An 18,128-nucleotide genomic window follows, 5' to 3' on the forward strand; every position below is an offset into this window, starting at 1 on the left:
AAAAGAGACACAATGCATTTAAAGACTCTCATAGAAATTACAACAAAATAAGAAACATAATCAGTGTTTGCACTTATGAAGTCTTTCCTCCTACAGCGTTTAAAGATCTCATATCCTTCTGTAACATTACATATGTATGACTGAGTAAGCAACAATCACGGTTAGCATACGGAAACATGTCTTATTAAATATTCAGTCAGATTTATGAGCTCAGTATAGAGAGAAAAGTGCATTAAATGTAAAACTCCTCTGCTGAGACTGACACAGACTGAGGAAGGACGACAAACTCCGGAAGGAACTTTTCCCAGCTGTGTTTTGAATGCATCGTCTTCAAAACACACTTCATGTTTTTATCTTCAAATAGAATAAATCCCGTCAGTGTGGACTTTAATCCTGCATGCTGGTTCTAAATGCTTTCAGTAAAGACCCTCAGCAGAGTTTGAGACGACAGAATTAGCCATCATCGTCTCAGTGGAGCTGCAGGCCGGGATCAGAGCCTGAGCCTGTAATTTGTCTCATCGTCACACACACACATGAAAAGATCCGGGGTGCCTTTAAAAAGAGGGTTTAATGACTCAGATCATGTAATTACATTTCACACAGTGTGTGTCTGTCAGACGAGGAGCTGTTACGGATAAACGACAGAGAAACTTCAGTTTGATTCCTTTGATTTTTAATACTGAATATGTTCTACAGCAGAGTCTTGGTCTGATGCTTGTATCTGCAGAGATAACAGAGCTGCACATGTTGTTCTTGTTTTTGTTTACAAAAATAACTGAAGTCAGAGATTCACTGACAGTGAGGGGGCGGAGCGTTGATGTCGCTCATGTTGAGCAGAGTTTCTCAGCTTTATTCTCCTCTCTGATCGACTCAGTTACTTACATCTTTCTCCTTCTGCATGCTCTACCCTGCAATTGAGCAAGTATTTTGATTGTATGGAATAGAGAAAACCTCAGGTATGGGTTTAGCCTAATGGTTAAGTCGCACGGCCCCTTTCCCGCATGTCATTCCCACACTCTCTCACCAAGTTTCCTGCTCTACCCACTGTCCCCTCCTCTCTAAAAAATAAAGGTGTAAAAGCCCAAAAATTTTACTTTAAAATAAAAACCAAAAAATTGAGCAAACCTCCAAAGATGCATGTATGAATGGCAAATTTCCTGAAAAGAATCAGATCCTTAACGTCCTGAAAGAGTCTAGAAAATATCAGGAGCACACCAGTGAAACTGGCAAGTGTTTTAGTTTTAGTTTCCCACAATGCCACAATCTTTTAAAATGGTGTTTTCATTTGTGAAAATATTCGATAATTATCCACGTTTTCTTTCTACATGGTAAAACTTGAATAAGATTGATAATAATTCAGAAAAATACACAAAAAAAAGAAAGAAAGAATAAAAGTCATGTCCAGAAAATTGTTCAATGAACTGCTTATTTTGAAGTTGAGTCGTAAAAACAAAAATTAGACAAACCCATGACCGGTGATCCTTCACTCCATGCATGAGGGTTTCTCTTTTTGTTTGTTTTATTCTGGTTCTTAGGACTTTATGTCATAATGTCACAAAGTCATTGAAAAGAATCAGAAGAAGAAGATGCAACAGGAGGAAGTTAAAGTCAGCCTGTTGAGGAGCTGCAAACTCATCATCAGAGAGTTTAGTGTTTCATGATTCCTCGTAAGAGAGAGAGAAAGCTGCAAAAACCTTGTTGTTGTTGTTGTTTTCGTTGTTGTTCTTGATGATGATGTAGAGTTTGGATATCAGAACACAGTGTGTCTGTTTTCAGCCTTGATCTAAAAGTCACATCTGATCCTCACACTGAGTCACACACACACACTCAGCCCTGTCACCGCCGTGTCACCATGTCCTCCAGCTTTCCCCATCCTGCGAAAAAATAAGAATAGCGTTGCTACGGAGACAGAGCCGGGTACGTTGTCGGCAGTCGTCGTGATGACGTCCGCCAAGCCGGGCCTCGGGCTCAGCCAATCACAGGCGGACGAGCGGGCGTTATTAAAAGCAAAGCTGCTATTTTTGGGACCAGCCGTGGTATTACTCAGCAGAGTGCAGCAAAGTCAGACATACACATTCCAGCGGTGTGTGTGTGTGTGCGTGTGTGTGTGTGTGGGAAGAGGTAAAATTTAAGGTGACTCGCAAGGATTTTTCCTGCATCCTGTCATACTGCAGACATCACCACTGTGTTAGTCTAGCTGCACACACAACAAGGAGGGTGTGTGTGTGTATGTGTGCCTGTGTGTGTTTATGTTAAATGGCCGTGGCTAATCATGTGCTTCATTCACAGTGAATATCACAGAAAGGAGGATTTAGATAAGCTGGAGTTAATTAAACTGTAGATTCTCCCCTGAATGGGAGCCAGAGATTATTTATGTAACCGTGAAAGCTTTTCGAGTCTCTCATGAACATGCAAACCAGGCATGCACGATATCATGAAAATATACAATATGCAATGTAATAAATATAATAAACATTTACCATTCAGTACTTCTCAAACTCACAGTGGTCCTCTGAAAGGCTCCTCCACAGGTGAGGGGAACAGGGAGGTATGTGGGTGAGTTAGATTTCAGGTGAGATCAGGTGACAGGTGTTAAAGCTGAGTTGCCCTCCACTTAGAAAATATGAGCTCGAGTAACCATGCTGTGAGTTTCTCTGCTTAGCCAATAAGCATTCGGGACATGTTGACATGTTGCGTCACCTCTTCTTTTAGTAACACTCTGTAAACGTTTGGGAAGCAATGATGTCTCATTCTTGCCTAATAGAGGATTTCAGCTGGTCAACAGTTCAGGGTCTCTTTTGTTGGGACTACAGGCAGGCTAGTTTCGCATTTGGACTCTTCTACCACAGAGCCATGCTGCTGTAATACATGCAGAATGTGGTTTGATGAAATATGTAAGGCTTCTTCCTGAAGACGTCATCATCTGGATGGCAGCATATGTTGCTCCATACCTGTGTATATTGTTCAGCATTAATGGAGCCTTCACAGATGTGTAAGCTACCCATGCCGTGGACTCTGATGATCCCCATACCATCAGGGACGCTGGCTTTGAGCTGTGAGCTGATAACAAGCCGGGTGGTCCATGTCCTCTTTAGAGCGGAGGACACAGCGTCCATGATTTCCAAAAAGAATGTCAGGTTTTGATCCATCAGACCACAGGACAGTTTTTCACTTCCCCTCAGTCCATCTTAAATGGGCTCAGGTCCAGAGAAGTGTCAGTGTTTCTAGATCATGTTTGGGTTTTTTTTTCCATATCTTTTTATTAAATTTTTGCAGACGGTACAAAAAAGATGTCATACAAGAGTCAGATAAGACAGTATCTGAATAGAATATAACAAAAATCCCCAATTAAACAGAAAGAAGAACAGACAAGACAATAGAAAATAAATCCCTGTTACCCTGCCAACCCTCCCCCTCCCAGCTTCCTAAGGTAGCTGTCCATTAGCGACCGTCCTATTACAGATACTAGTAAACAATAAGTAGACACAGAACTATCATGTTAATATGATTTCCTTTTTACATGGTTCAGTTTTAACTAGTTTTTAATGCAGTGACTTCCACTACAGAGTCATGTCTGTTTTTAATGCAGTGACTTCCACTACAGAGTCATGTCTCTATTTAATGCAGTGACTTCCACTACAGAGTCATGTCTGTTTTTAATGCAGTGACTTCCACTACAGAGTCATGTCTGTTTTTAATGCAGTGACTTCCACTACAGAGTCATGTCTGTTTTTAATGCAGTGACTTCCACTACAGAGTCATGTCTGTTTTTAATGCAGTGACTTCCACTACAGAGTCATGTCTGTTTTTAATGCAGTGACTTCCACTACAGAGTCATGTCTCTATTTAATGCAGTGACTTCCACTACAGAGTCATGTCTCTATTTAATGCAGTGACTTCCACTACAGAGTCATGTCTGTTTTTAATGCAGTGACTTCCACTACAGAGTCATGTCTGTTTTTAATGCAGTGACTTCCACTACAGAGTCATGTCTGTTTTTAATGCAGTGACTTCCACTACAGAGTCATGTCTGTTTTTAATGCAGTGACTTCCACTACAGAGTCATGTCTGTTTTTAATGCAGTGACTTCCACTACAGAGTCATGTCTGTTTTTAATGCAGTGACTTCCACTACAGAGTCATGTCTGTTTTTAATGCAGTGACTTCCACTACAGAGTCATGTCTGTTTTTAATGCAGTGACTCAGTCATGTGACTCACCTGTTGATCATTCACCTCAGTAGTTAGGAGATGATCCTTCAGGTGTCTTTTTCAACATTACACAACTTTTTCCATGTTGTGTCCTCGTACTAACCTTTTGTTAAAAGTGTGTCTGGCATCAAATTTACTATTACATCATTTGATTTGTTGTCTTTGCACTATTTCCAATTAGATGGAGGCTGCAAAGGATTTTGAAAGCATCAGAATCTGTTTTTATGAACGTCTATCCTCCATCCCTCTATCTATTTATTCTCCTCAGCGTAGTTGTCGGCTGCTTCTTCTCCCCAGCGGAGGGCAGGAGTGTATTTCTTATCCGCCCCCGTCTTCTTTGTTAACTCTTCCTCCGTCCAGCCACTCAGTTATGTAACCGCTCAACTTATGTAATAAAATTCAACCGCAGCAACTGATGACATAAGTTCTGTAAAGCATTCATATCATTATAAGGTTTTGAAATCAAGTTAATATGCTCGGCCATCTGTTGTGTAGCGCTCAGATTAAAAATGTCTGTGTGGCGTTTTTGCCGTCCGGAGAACTTACAACGTTTAAAGCCGCAGTGCAGAAACACCTCGAGGTGCAGGGACTCAGTGTTATCTCGTGTTGTTGATCAGATCTTCGCCATCTGGGAGTGATTACCAGGAGAGGAAGTGACTGCGTGAGATAACAAAAACAAGTTCCTCCGAGGAGATAATGCTCACCAAGAAAATAAACCTCCTGTTCGTCATCCAAAGAGTCACACACTCACACACTCTTCAGCTTTAATACATGTAGAAGATCAAATCTGTGTCCAGCTTCACTGTGATATCATGAAAGTACTAATCCTGGATGTAGATATATGATACTGTAGATTCATACATGAACTGTGTATTAACATCAGTCTTAATCCTGTAATCGTTTATTCTTACACTCCGGATGCTTTTATAGAAGTTGTGATGTATAATAGAAGAAGGGCTCTTATATTTTCCAGTCATTCCAATAGGAGGTTTTTGGTGTCATGTGTGAGCAGCGTGTTCAAGATAATGAAGCACATTTATTAATCTAACTGTTTTTGTTTCTGTCTTTCAGAACTCAAAGAACGCCCAAGGCCTGGTGGGACTAAAGAACCTAGGAAACACTGTAAGTACAGTGGACACCTTTAAAACCCTGTGAGCAAACGACGCTGGTTTAGCTCAGTTGGTAGAACAGGCGCCCCATGTACGGCGGCTAAAGTCCTCATCACACTGGCCGTATGATTGATTCCTGGTCCTGTGAGTGAACTATTATTTAGTTCACAAGTCTATAAAACATGAGAAATGTGGAAAGTCTCTATCCCTCTCTCCAACACGGTCTCAGCAGATGTGTGTCTAACATGAGTCTGGTCCTGCTGGAGGTTTCTGCCTATTAAAGGAAGTTTGTCCTTGCCACTGTAACTTGCTAAATGCTGCAAAGTGCTCTGCTCATGGTGGATTAAGATGAGATCACACTGAGTCCTGTCTGTAAGATGGGACTGGATCTTATCCTGTCTTGATGTTGGGTGTCTGTTAATAACAGAACATAGAGTACGGTCCAGATCTGCCCTGTTTGGAAAGAGTCTGAGGATAGCATTTGTTGGGATTTGGCGATTAGACTATATCATGCTGTCTTCACGAACTCGAAGGGGTAGTGGGGCTGAGAGCAGGAGAGGATCCCCTCATGGAGTCTAGAGTCTAGTCTAGGACACGGGTTCCCAAACTTTTCAGTGTCCCTCAGAGTGATTTAATGTGGCTTCATTTAGCTGGTCTGCAGAAAATGACCCTACCTATATGAGCATGTGTCTGTGTTTCCTGTGCTGTTATGAATTAACCTGCTGCTACTGATGCTTTTGATAATTCACTGTTCACTAACCCTAAACTTAGGGCAACAAGAAAGGCAGAAAACTCATTACATTTTCTATTTTCAAGGTTTTATTTGAAATGTCACTACTATTTTTGTCAATATTTTTTACTGTAATGGATAAAATGTACTATTTTTAGATAACTTTAAAAAAAGAAATATTCTAGAAGTCATCTCACGATCCCCCATTTGTGTCTTGCGACCCCCCAGGGGTCCCAACCCACACTTTGGGAACCCCTGGTCTAGGATCAGCTGAAGAGAGTCGACTAGAAAGCAGAACAGAGGAGAACAGGTTTAGTTTCTGGCAGCAGCAGGATGATTGGTGGATAAAGGTTGAGGTTGAAACTTGTTGGTTTAGCACTTTAAAACAGCCAAACATAATTAGCTGATGAAGTGAAGAACAGAGCTAAAGAGAGGGATTTACATGAATGAAGGGTGACTAAAGAATGAATGGATGCATGTCTGAATGAGTATGAATCAGTCCTCCTGTTACATTATGTTTAATTTGGTGCAGTTTACCCATCTTTCCTCTTTCTCTCTCCTCTCAAACACAGGAAATAAGCCCCCCAAAATATCAAAAACAGAAACAGAATGAGTCTGCAAAATATTGAAACTCTATAAGCAACCGAACAGAGCACATGGACAATATATCAAATGTTGAAACAGGAAGTTCAATTGTTTTTGTAAAATTACACACCCTTTTATAAATGACACCAGCAACAGGTCTCAAAAGTCTGGACAGGTTCTTGTTTACGTCTCTGCTTCATCGATTGATTTTATTTGATTTTAAAATATTTGATTTATAATCATCCCTTTTATCATTTTACCATTGCTGTTGTTTTCTGTTTTTCTGTTATTCTGTGAAGCACTTTGGGTTGCATGTCTATATGAATGAAAGGTGCTTTATAAATGGAGCGACGCCTGCGAGCTAGTTCAGGCAGACAGCTCGAGCTGCAATGCCATACACGTCACATGTCCCACTCTCATATCCATCATCCAATCACGCCCTCTGCCTCTCAAATTGGCGGTCTATTTAAACTGGGGGAAAATCTCCCATCTCTCCCTCTGCCTGTCAACGCCTCTGCTGCTGCATGCCCATTGCTGATAATTTCTTCTTCCCCGCCGCCTCCCCAGCTTCCACCTGCAGGCTCTGGGGGTGTTTAGTATGTTTTGTTCATCACTCCTCAAAGTCTGCATGTAAACTTATCTGCAGGGAGTGATGAGGCCGGAGCCTGGGCGCCAAACATGAATATGTATTTGCTGCTACAATAAACAATTTAAATGTGAGTTGTCTGACTGAAATAGAGTTGAGTGTTTTAGCACCTGGACTCTTCTACTCCTGAGCCAAGCTGTTGTTAGAAGCGCTGAAGACAGTTTGGTATATTAAACCACAACCATCTACAAAAAGACGAATTCTCAGGACATTATAGATCTCTGTAACTTTATTTTATTCTGTAGTATAAACACATATAACAGTTTCAGTGAGTTCATGTTTTTTGTAAAGCCTCGCTTTTATTTCTACTTCAGTGAACAGGAAGCGTTTTTGCAGTTTTCATCATTTCGTCTGTTTTCATTAACTGATTGTAACGTTGGACTTCAGAGCGGAGGAAGAAGCCCAGATTGAATTCCCATAATCCATTTTGGGTTTACTCTGACAGCGTTTTGTTGAGTCCACACAAAAGTGTATCTGTCTACCAGGCAACAGGCGGGAGAGCAGCTCCTAAAATAAACGTGTGTGTGTGGATGTCAGTGTGTGTATATGTGTGTGGATGTTAGTGTGTGCATGTGTGTGTGTGTGTGTGTGTGTGTGTGTGTGTGTATGTGTGTGTACAGTAACCTAATCACACAGCTCTGAACTATGGACGAGGGCGAACTCATTCTCTCTCAGACTGGTTTGATCTTACCAGATTGTCTCATGTGAACACGTGACAGTAGCAGAGTAAACACAGCGCTGTCTCTGACAACACGTCTATGTGATACTTCACTCTAATCAATATTTATACCAAGGCTCTTTACTTATTTTAAAAGCTGTTAAAACTCAGAGGAACGTTTTCAGATTCACAAAAGGTCTTTTTAATTTCAGAAAATTGACTTTATAAATAATCTGTTGATGTCAGGAAGGGTTTCAGTTTGAGAGGCAAACTAAAAAATGTCAGCTGATAAGGAGATAAAAACTTCTCTTGTGTTTGTGTGCTTCAGAACTTTGAAACATGTAAGCAGAGAAATATTTTTAAATATGAGCACAACACATTTTATTTGACTGAGAGATATGCGTAACATAGTTCCAAAGTTTTGTTTTGATACAGGTAAAGCTAATGTACATTTTTACCTTATGTTCAGGTATTTATGCTAAGCTAGGCTAAACAGCAGATTCAACATGTCTACTTCACCCTCCATGTTATGAACAAGTTAAACAAACTGGACATGTAGAATTTTTGTGGGCTTTAAAAGTGCTGATAAATTGGTTTAGTCTCTTAACAGAGCCGCCCTGCAAAACAGCTGTTGGTATCAGCTTTACATTGAGTATTAGGACCAGTTGCATCAGTCATCTTAGCTAACTGTTTGCAATAAAGTGATGGAGAATCTGTCCCATAATGTCAAACTGCTCCTTTAGTTTGACATGCAGAGCATAAAGATCAAGACTTAGAGCAAATAATGAACAATCTACACTACCGTTCAAAAGTTTGGGGTCACCCAGACAATTTTGTGTTTTCCATGAAAACTCACACTTTATTTATTAAATGAGTTACAAAATGAATAGAAAATATAGTCAAGACATTGAGAATGTTAGAAATGATGATTTTTAGTTGAAATAATAATTTTGTCCTTCAAACTTTGCTTTCATCAAAGAATGCTCCCTTTGCAGCAATTACAGCATTGCAGACCTTTGGCATTCTAGCTGTTAATTTGTTGAGGGAATCTGACGAAATTTCACCCCACGCTTGATGGACACTTCTTGCGTACCATACGGTCAAGCTGCTCCCACAACAGCTCAATGGGGTTGAGATCTGGTGACTGCGCTGTCCACTGCATTACAGACAGAATACCAGCTGCCTGCTTCTTCCCTAAATAGTTCTTGCATAATTTTGAAGTGTGCTTTGGGTCATTGTCCTGTTGTAGGAGGAAATTAGCTCCAATCAAGCGCTGTCCACAGGGTATGGCATGACATTGCAAAATTGAGTGATAGCCTTCATTATTCAAAATCCCTTTTATCTTGTACAAATCTCCCACTTTACCTGCACCAAAGCAGCCCCAGACCATCACACCCTCCACCATGCTTGACAGATGGTGTCAGACACTCTTCCAGCATCTTTTCACTTGTTCTGTATCTCACTAATCTTCTTCTGTGTGATCCAAACACCTGAAACTTTGATTCGTCAGTCCGTGCTTTTTTCCAATCTTCCTCTGTCCAATGTCTGTGTTCTTTTGCACATATTAATCTTTTCCTTTTATTGGCCAGTCTCGGATATGGCCTTTTCTTTGCCACTCTGCCTAGAAGGCCAGCATCCCGGAGTCGCCTCTTCACTGTAGACGTTGACACTGGTGTTTTGCCGGTACCATTTAATGAAGCTGCCAGTTCAGGACCTGTGAGGCTTCTATTTCTCAAACTAGAGACTCTACTGTACTTGTCTTCTTGTTCAGTTGTGCACCGGGGCCTTCCACTTCTCTTTCTACTCTGGTTAGAGCCTGTTTGTGCTGTTCTCTGAAGGGAGTAGTACACATCGTTGTAGGAAATGTTCAGTTTCTTGGAAATTTCTCGCATGGAATATCCTTCATTTCTAAGAACAAGAATAGACTGTGGAGTTTCACATGAAAGTTCTCTTTTTCTGGCCATTCTGAGAGTATAATCGAACCCACAAATGTGATGCTCCAGATACTCAACTAGCTCAAAGAAAGGCCAGTTTTATAGCTTCTCTAACCAGCAAAACCGTGTTCAGCTGTGCTAACGTAACTGCACAAGGGTTTTCAAGATGTTTCTAATCATCCATTAGCTTTCTAAAGCGATTAGCAAACACAATGTACCATTAGAACACTGGAGTGATGGTTGCTGGAAATGAGCCTCTATACACTTATGTAGATATTCCATTAGAAACCAGACGTTTGCAGCTAGAATAGTCATTTACCACATTAACAATGTATAGAGTGTATTTCTGATTAATTTAATATTATCTTTATTGGAAAAAACTGTGCTTTTCTTTGAAAAATAAGGACATTTCTAAGTGACCCCAAACTTTTGAACAGTAGTGTATGTATTTTAAAGAAGTTATAACAACAATCTAAATGTACAGGTGTTTTGTTTTCTGTTGTTCATAAAGGAATCTTCATCACCTTCAGATTAAAGACTGAACTCTTCGTCATCATGCCGATCTCAAACTGTGTGTGTTGTTTTTGTCTCCTCAGTGTTTCATGAACAGTATCCTGCAGTGTCTCAGCAACACACAAAGCCTGCGAGACTACTGCCTGCACAACTCGCACCGCAGAGACCTTAACAACAACAGCCGCACCAACACAGCCCTCATGCAAGGTGAGAGACGTGACGCTCGGGCCCCCTGGAGTCTAAAACACACACTGCAGCACACTCAGTCCCTCTGCTCTGGATTACACTGCACCTCAGAGAGGATGTGAGGAACAGTGGGCTGGGTTTTATTAAATGGGGGAGACTCTTGAGGAGGTTTTCTTTGTCTTATGTGACAGTTTAAGAAGTTAAATACAGCTTGAGAGCTTTTTATAGTGCTAGGTGATTTTGGGCACTTTTATCTGGGGGAGGGAGCTCAAAGAGAACATCTAACTTTAACCCTGACGTTCATAATAAAAAGCTAAATTCTGCTTTCCCCTTCAAACTGTCACATTTCAGCTCTTTGGGCTGCAGCTGATGTCTGTGGCAGATCATCTTCTTAACTTGCAAAAACGATGACTCCACTCCACGCTCACATCACAAACAGCTTGTTTGATTTGACGTCTCAGCGTGTGAGTAACTTGGTTATTTGTGTTGTGCTAGAATTTGCCAAGCTGATTCAGAGCATGTGGACGTCGTCCAGCAGCGAGGCGGTCAGCCCGTCTGAATTCAGAACTCAGATCCAGAGATACGCTCCCAGATTCGTCAGATACAGGTGAGACATTTGTGATCTGGCAAACATCTTACGCTAATAATAACACGACTATAAAAGCAAAGAGATAAACAACAACAAAACATCAGCTGATTCCTCTGTGTGTGTTTCCTGCAGCCAACAGGACGCTCAGGAGTTCCTGCGATTTCTCCTAGACGGCCTTCACAACGAGGTCAACAGGGTCACAGTGAGGCCGAGAGGCACCATGGACGACTACGACCACCTGCCGTAAGTAACCCACCTTACAGACTGTGTTTCTGTGTGTTATTGTTCACGTGTTCGTTCCTACTAACACCTTTCTGTGCTGCACAAACTCAGCTCTGCAAAAAAGATGAAGTAATTACATTTGACAAAAGCACGTTTATCCGCCTGACTCAGAACTGTAGGACCTCTTTAGTGCTGATTCAAGTCACATCTCAACTTCACTATAACCTGAAGAAGGGTTTTATTCAGCAAGAGAGCAACAGTCAGCAGCAGCTCAGCTTGTAGCCCTTAAAGCCGGGCAAACACCGTGCACCTTCAGGCTGGTTTGCAGATAAAGAAACAAGTCGTTCAGATCAGTTGTAGATTGAAAGCAGCCGTCTGTATGTCCTCGTCTGTCTCGTCCGTCTGATGTCCTAACAGTCTAAAGTCTCACAGGTTCTCCACATTCAGGGATGAAGAGAAGGGGAGGAAGATGTGGAGCAAGTACCTGGAGAGAGAAGACAGCAAGATAGTGGGTAAGTGAGGATGTGTCAGTGTCGATGTTAATGTGTTTTTAAGGATCTGATACAGCCAAGCTTTTCCCCCAAGGGACGAGGAGCGACCAGAATGAATTATAAAAACAGAATACTTCTCTTCTTTTTTCCACTCTGTCTTCATGATGTGGTTCTTGTCTTTCAGACCTGTTTGTAGGACAGCTGAAGAGCTCTCTGACCTGCAGGCACTGTGGTTTCTGTTCCACCGTGTTTGACCCCTTCTGGGATCTGTCTCTACCTATCGCCAAGGTTAGAAAACACACACACACATGAAGTCTGGTGGTGCAGAGGTGATCTGAAGTGTGTGTGCTCTTCTTCGTTGCTGGTGTGCTTGCTTACATAAATACTTCTCTTGTTTGTTTGCAGACGGGCTACTGTGAAGTGAGTCTGATGGACTGTATGCGGCTCTTCACCAAAGAAGACATCCTGGACGGAGACGAGAAGCCGGTAAGAACCAACAGAGTCCAGATCAGAATCAGTTTTATAATCCACGTTGGAACACTTCTCAAAACTCTGACTGATTTAATGCCTGAAGCCGGATCTATTAGATTGATTTTAGGGGATTTATCTGAGTGATGTCTGAAGATGTAGGTCGACATGTTTTAGGGACTCCATTTAATAAGGTTTCAGTGAACTCTGACCTTGAACTTAAACTCATCCAGGTGTATTTTGATGCTTTGATGTGAGGCAGTCTGGTTGGGTCGCATTAGAATAATTCGCAGAGCCTCATCAGTGTTGATTTAAGTTGTTTGACACAGTTTACTCCACTTTAATGCAACTCTAATTTCACATTCAATCACTCAGTCAAGCTTTATTTATAGAGCACCTTTCACATAAATCAAATGCAATTCAAAGAGCTTTACAGCGATTGAAAACAACAAATAAATCAAACATATCGTGACTAAACATGAAGCAGAAATGGAGAAGTAGAAACTAATGCAATTAAATGTTTATAAATGAACAACAAAGGGAAATAGTTAAGGAATAAGTAAATAAAAGATAAAAGATAAAAAGTGAAGACAATAAAAAGGTAAAGATGAAAGTCTAAGATAAAAAAAAACATTAAGAATATAATAAAAATGTAAGAATTAAAAAAAATGAAACAATAGAATATTGAGATCAATATAAAGTAACAATAAAATGATTATATTGATTTATTTTTAAAAAAAGACAGACTAAATAAATGGTTCTCAAAATTCCTGGCTCCTCAGATTCTTCGGCAGGCTGCTCTGCGCAAGTTTCACTCTGAGGATGAAGGGGTTAAAGATTTTATTATCAGTTTGGTAAAACTGGTTGTAGATTGCAGGTCGTTTAGTTGCAGAAAAAAAGAGCAGAAATGTTTGTGATCTCCAGAATATTGAAATAAATCCTGCAGACAGCAAAGGAGGAGAAGAGCTTTGTAGTAATCACCCACAGGTGCTCTGTGGATGTTGTGCTCTGGTTTCATCATGTGAGGAGATGAAAGTGGAACAAGAACAATAGTCACCTTTTATTAGGCCCCTCTTTCCTTTCCTTCTTTCCCTGCACCGATTACTTATCACCTCTTTGTTTTGAGCCGAAACACTTTCACAATCAAGGACAACTTTCCTGATTAGTGTAACACACAGGTGTACACGTTCTCCTCTTTGCTGAATGTAAAGAGAAAGATTGAGTTTTATAAACATCTCTTAACGGTAGAGGTTTTTCAGGTTCATCTGAGAGACATCGTGCTTGAAGGAGAGCAGACGCTTTAAATCACTGTGTTCTCTGGAGTCCTGCGTGCGTCTGTTGGCCGGTACACCCTGAACTCACCGTGTGTGTTTTGTCTCCACAGATGTGCTCCAGGTGTGAAGTCAGGAGGGTTTGTGCGAAGAAGTTCACGATACAGAAGTTCCCCAAGATCTTAGTGCTACGTATCCTTTTCCTCCTCATGAGTGTGATGACTTTGTCCAACATGTCAGAGACCTCACGGCTGTGAGAGGACGATGCTGCAGAGACCAGGCAGAGAGAGAGAGGGTTAGGGTTTGGGATACACAAGGTTTATACAAGCTTAGAGAGCAGTGAGTCGTTATCTTACATTCACTTGATGTCAGAGCGATGAATAATCTTGACAGCTTTTTGATCAATAAGTAGGATTTTCACTTGAGAAATGTCTCCATGTGGAAAGATAAGTTCTGGAAGACGCATGGTGAGGATCTTTGAGCAGAGTTAAACAAGCTTTGTAGAAACTCTTTAGATATTAGCTTCACTCTGTTCAGTTTCTCCTTGACTCCGTCTCCCACCTCAGACCTAAAACGTTTCTCTGAAGGACAAAGAACTGGAAAACTGTCCACCTTCGTGAACTTCCCTGTGACGGATCTGGACCTGCGGGAGTTCGCCTCCCAGAGCAGCAGTAAGTTCTGATCCTTAGACTCAGATTTTATGATGACCTGCGTTGTGCGAGTGTGTTTGGTGTGTTTGTGATGAGGATGAATGTCACGTATTGGATCAGCGTCCATCAAGATACTCGATTTAAGATTTAGAATCAGAGCGCAGGCAAGGAAGTACTTTGAGACTAATTGAATCAAACTCTGTATGTTACATTTTATTAGATGTTTTAAAACTCCTTGTTCAATATTTATTCTCATACATTATAATAAATCTTCTGATATAATGCCATTTGCATGAAAAGGGAGGCAGTTTACTCTTCTTCTGCACAAAAACAAACGATCCCTGCGTGTCTGCTTCAGTCAGACTGATGTAATGTGCAGAAATGATCAATGCATCAGCGGTTAAAGGTGGGGTTGGTAATCAGATTTAGATCCGCTTTTTGTTATACTGGTTAAAATGATCTTTATGTCCTGATGGTAATCAATACATAATGTGTTCCTAAAAAAGAGGTAAAAAAAAATGCTATCTACAGCCGGAGTAAACCTGGGAAAACACCAACCAATCACCGTTTTTTGGCTCCCCAAATTTTAAACCAATCAAATCCTGTCCAGCCGTTCTGCCCGCCTCCTGCGCGTACATTTCCCCGGCGTGCACTCCTCCGAGTCCCCGTCTCCTGCCTCTACTTCCCCTGACTCTATTTACTGCCCCTCTCGCTCGACCTCGGGCCTGTCCCCTCTGACCTGATGAGGTGCTTTGCTCAGGACTGTAGTCCGGATCAGAGTCTAAAAAGCTCTCACCAACAAGCAGAATAATTAATGACGTTCAGTAAGTCCTACAGAAAATGTAGATGTACTGTAGCGTCCGTCCGGACGCTGTAGGGATGACGAGCTGAGTCGTGAACACGTTTAGTTTTAATAACCGCTCACTGTCGGCTGTGATCACGACAACCAACAAAACAACAATCAATGTTTGAATGAATGAAGAACTTCTCCTCTCCTCTCTCCCACTCACACACTCTACACCTCTCCTGATGCCTTCACTGACCGTCAACACTGTAGGAATTAAGAACATCTACACTGAACAGGTTTAACAAACAGTAGAGCTGTTACAGTATTATATATGTATTATAACTTTTCTCCTGATATCGTGTCACCAGTACAACTGGATAATGCTAGCATGACAGTTGTGAGTACTAACAGCAGCCATGTTTGTTTGTGTTTTTAACTTTCACTATGAGAATGTTTTGGTGAGGACCGGTTTTGAATCAGTCACCATCATATGGTCGAGAATCAGTGGCGCTCGTGCATGTGAGCGGGGGGGGGGACGTCGTTTTGGAGGAGCTCCGAGGGAGGAGGGGAGGGGTTAGACGGAGTCATGAGGAAAAGCTACATTCAAATTCATGCTGGTTTTCCGAGACTACCAACCCTAGCTTTAAAACAAACACCCCTGCTTCAAACAAGGCAAGAGTGGAATCCTGCAGAAATGAGTGAATTTAGCATCGATGAAATGTCTTTTATTTCGCCCACAATGAGCTTTGAAGCTAAAATGTGTCCTCCCTGAGCGCTGACATATCACGCCAGTGCAGCCGAGGCACACTCAGAAGCAGCCTGGCTTGTTAGAGTAAGTTACCAGAGCACGGGTCAAAGGAGAGCCAGCTTCAGGCTCCACAGACCCTCCAGTCCTGCGTCAGAGTCCACCTCTCAGGAGTTTGAGAAGCTATGTGCCGTCTATAAGTCTGTTTGTGTTTCTGTGTCTTTGCAGCAAACGCAGTGTACAACCTGTACGCAGTGTCCAACCACTCAGGCACCACCACAGGAGGTCACTACACGGCCTACTGTCGCAACCCCTCCAACGGAGAATGGTACACCTTCAACGACTCCAGGTAGGTTTCAGCATCGTCATCATCATCAAGAATACATTTAGTTTAGTGACTTTGGCTCTCTTTATTCAGTCTGTTGGTTTGAGTATGAACATGTTTTTCTTCACTTCTCCCCATCATCATCCTAATTTCCAGAGTAACTCCGATGTCCTCCTCGCACGTGTGCAGCAGCGACGGCTACGTCCTCTTCTACGAGCTGGACGAGAAGCTTCCCGGCGGAAGGCGGGCCGCGCTCTGACCGACAGACAGACGAGAATAACAATTAAAGTGTTGGTGGAGACCTGCTCTGGACTTGTATTTGGACTTGTATCACACACACACACACACACACACTCACACTCACACTAACTCTCACGCACACACACACACAAACACACACAAACACACACACACCCCACCAGCCTGGAGCCTCTGGAAACCACAGGAACCTGATCAACCAGCCCTGCTCTCTCTGTCTGTCTGTCTCTACACTCGTGTCGTGCTCGTTCTGGGCGGAGGTGTGCATGTTTTTTGTGCGTGTGTGTGTGTGTGTGTGTGTGTGTGTTGTGTGCATGAGTGGGCGAGGCTGACACAGGGCAATAATCCCACATGACGGACAGGTGAATCTCCATCTCAGACGTCCCTCTCTATGCACTGCAAACCGAACTCTCATCCCGACCGCGCCTTCGCTTCAACTTCTTCAACTCTTCTTGTTTGCCTCGAATCGTTCAAACTGACATGTTGCGATCTTTGAATTTTTCTGCTTTGAATTTATGTTTATATGTTTTGTTTTGGATGAGGGGTGGGCGGGGTTACGACATCATCATCATCATCAGACTGCTAATGAGCTAACAGCCCACCGGCCTGCTCGCACTGCAACACTCCCACGCCTCTGTCGGCGTCTTCATCACTCTCCTTCTTCTCAAAGTGGTCGGGAGGCCGGTGGCACTGTGAGCGTCACATGATTCAGAGGACGGCGCCTCTAACATGTGTTTTATTTAATTGTGTCTCCCACGTGTGGCTGCTACTGATGTTTTCAAAGTGCTGTGAATGGATGAATGACGCGTCTGGTGCAGACCTGCAGAGGATTTCTGACGTGATAACGGTAACAAAGCATGAGGTCTTTTCTTCCTCTCTTGTTTCATGCCATTGAACAACACGGAAAGAATGTTTTAAAGACAAATAAAAACACACTATATCTGTATATTTTTATATTCTGATGCAATATAGAGAATGTACTATTCAATGGTGCTGAAAATTGACCCATAACTGTTTTCAGTCGGTTTTATTTCCCACGTTTCAAGAGAGAGAAAAAAGTGATTATTTATGCTTACAGGTGATAATGTGATGAGTCACACTTTTTAGCAGTGGCAGTCAAACACATGAGTATATAAATATATATATATATATGAATAAAAGTTAAAACAGTGGTTTTACTTTGAGTCCTGGTCTTTCTTTACTCTCTACCTCCCTCCTCTCATCCCTGACTGACCTTTTTTATGACCGAGAAAAGTATGAAGGTCCATCAGTGACCGGACTGACTACTTCTGTATTGTAACTTTTAAAGCCAAGGTTTAAGTGTCTGCCTTTTTTCCTCAGCAGATGTGTGTCTAACATGAGTCTGGTCCTGCTGGAGGTTTCTGCCTGTTAAAGGAAGTTTGTCCTTGCCACTGTAACTTGCTAAATGCTGCAAAGTGCTCTGCTCATGGTGGATTAAGATGAGATCAGACTGAGTCCTGTCTGTAAGATGGGACTGGATCTTATCCTGTCTTGATGTTGAGTCTTTGTTAATAATAGAACATAGAGTACGGTCTAGACCTGCTCTGTTTGGAAAGAGTCTGAGGAGAACATTTGTTGGGATTTTGGCTGTTAATAGAAACCAGGATGAGATTTTAGTTATAAAACGCCACCAACACATTTGGACAAGGACAGCAAAGATAAACCACTTTGTCCACAGGGGGCGCCAAGTCCCTCAGAGGAGCTTTAAATGAGTAACTATGTTTATTCTTT

At 41.9% G+C, this 18,128-nt stretch overlaps 1 protein-coding gene across 6 annotated transcripts in view; it reads left to right on the plus strand.

Moving 5' to 3' along the window:
* The window catches only part of usp2a (ubiquitin specific peptidase 2a), a 54,546-nt gene extending 36,998 nt beyond the window's left edge, over positions 1-17,548 (plus strand). For 4 of the 6 annotated variants that reach the window (XM_034701064.1, XM_034701063.1, XM_034701068.1 and 1 more), the window contains 11 exons: positions 5,281-5,331; positions 10,468-10,591; positions 11,066-11,177; positions 11,292-11,402; positions 11,814-11,893; positions 12,057-12,160; positions 12,278-12,358; positions 13,725-13,803; positions 14,178-14,282; positions 16,022-16,142; positions 16,275-17,548. In XM_034701064.1, the coding sequence (XP_034556955.1) occupies positions 5,281-5,331; positions 10,468-10,591; positions 11,066-11,177; positions 11,292-11,402; positions 11,814-11,893; positions 12,057-12,160; positions 12,278-12,358; positions 13,725-13,803; positions 14,178-14,282; positions 16,022-16,142; positions 16,275-16,377 (1,071 nt within the window). In that variant the 3' untranslated portion in view covers positions 16,378-17,548. The remainder of the gene's footprint in view (positions 1-5,280; positions 5,332-10,467; positions 10,592-11,065; positions 11,178-11,291; positions 11,403-11,813; positions 11,894-12,056; positions 12,161-12,277; positions 12,359-13,724; positions 13,804-14,177; positions 14,283-16,021; positions 16,143-16,274) is intronic. The other 2 variants (XM_034701065.1, XM_034701067.1) reach the window with 1 other exon arrangement.
* The last annotated feature ends 580 nt before the right edge of the window (positions 17,549-18,128 follow it).

This window comes from Notolabrus celidotus, chromosome 14, assembly GCF_009762535.1.
Source record: "Notolabrus celidotus isolate fNotCel1 chromosome 14, fNotCel1.pri, whole genome shotgun sequence".
Lineage (NCBI taxonomy): Eukaryota > Metazoa > Chordata > Actinopteri > Labriformes > Labridae > Notolabrus > Notolabrus celidotus.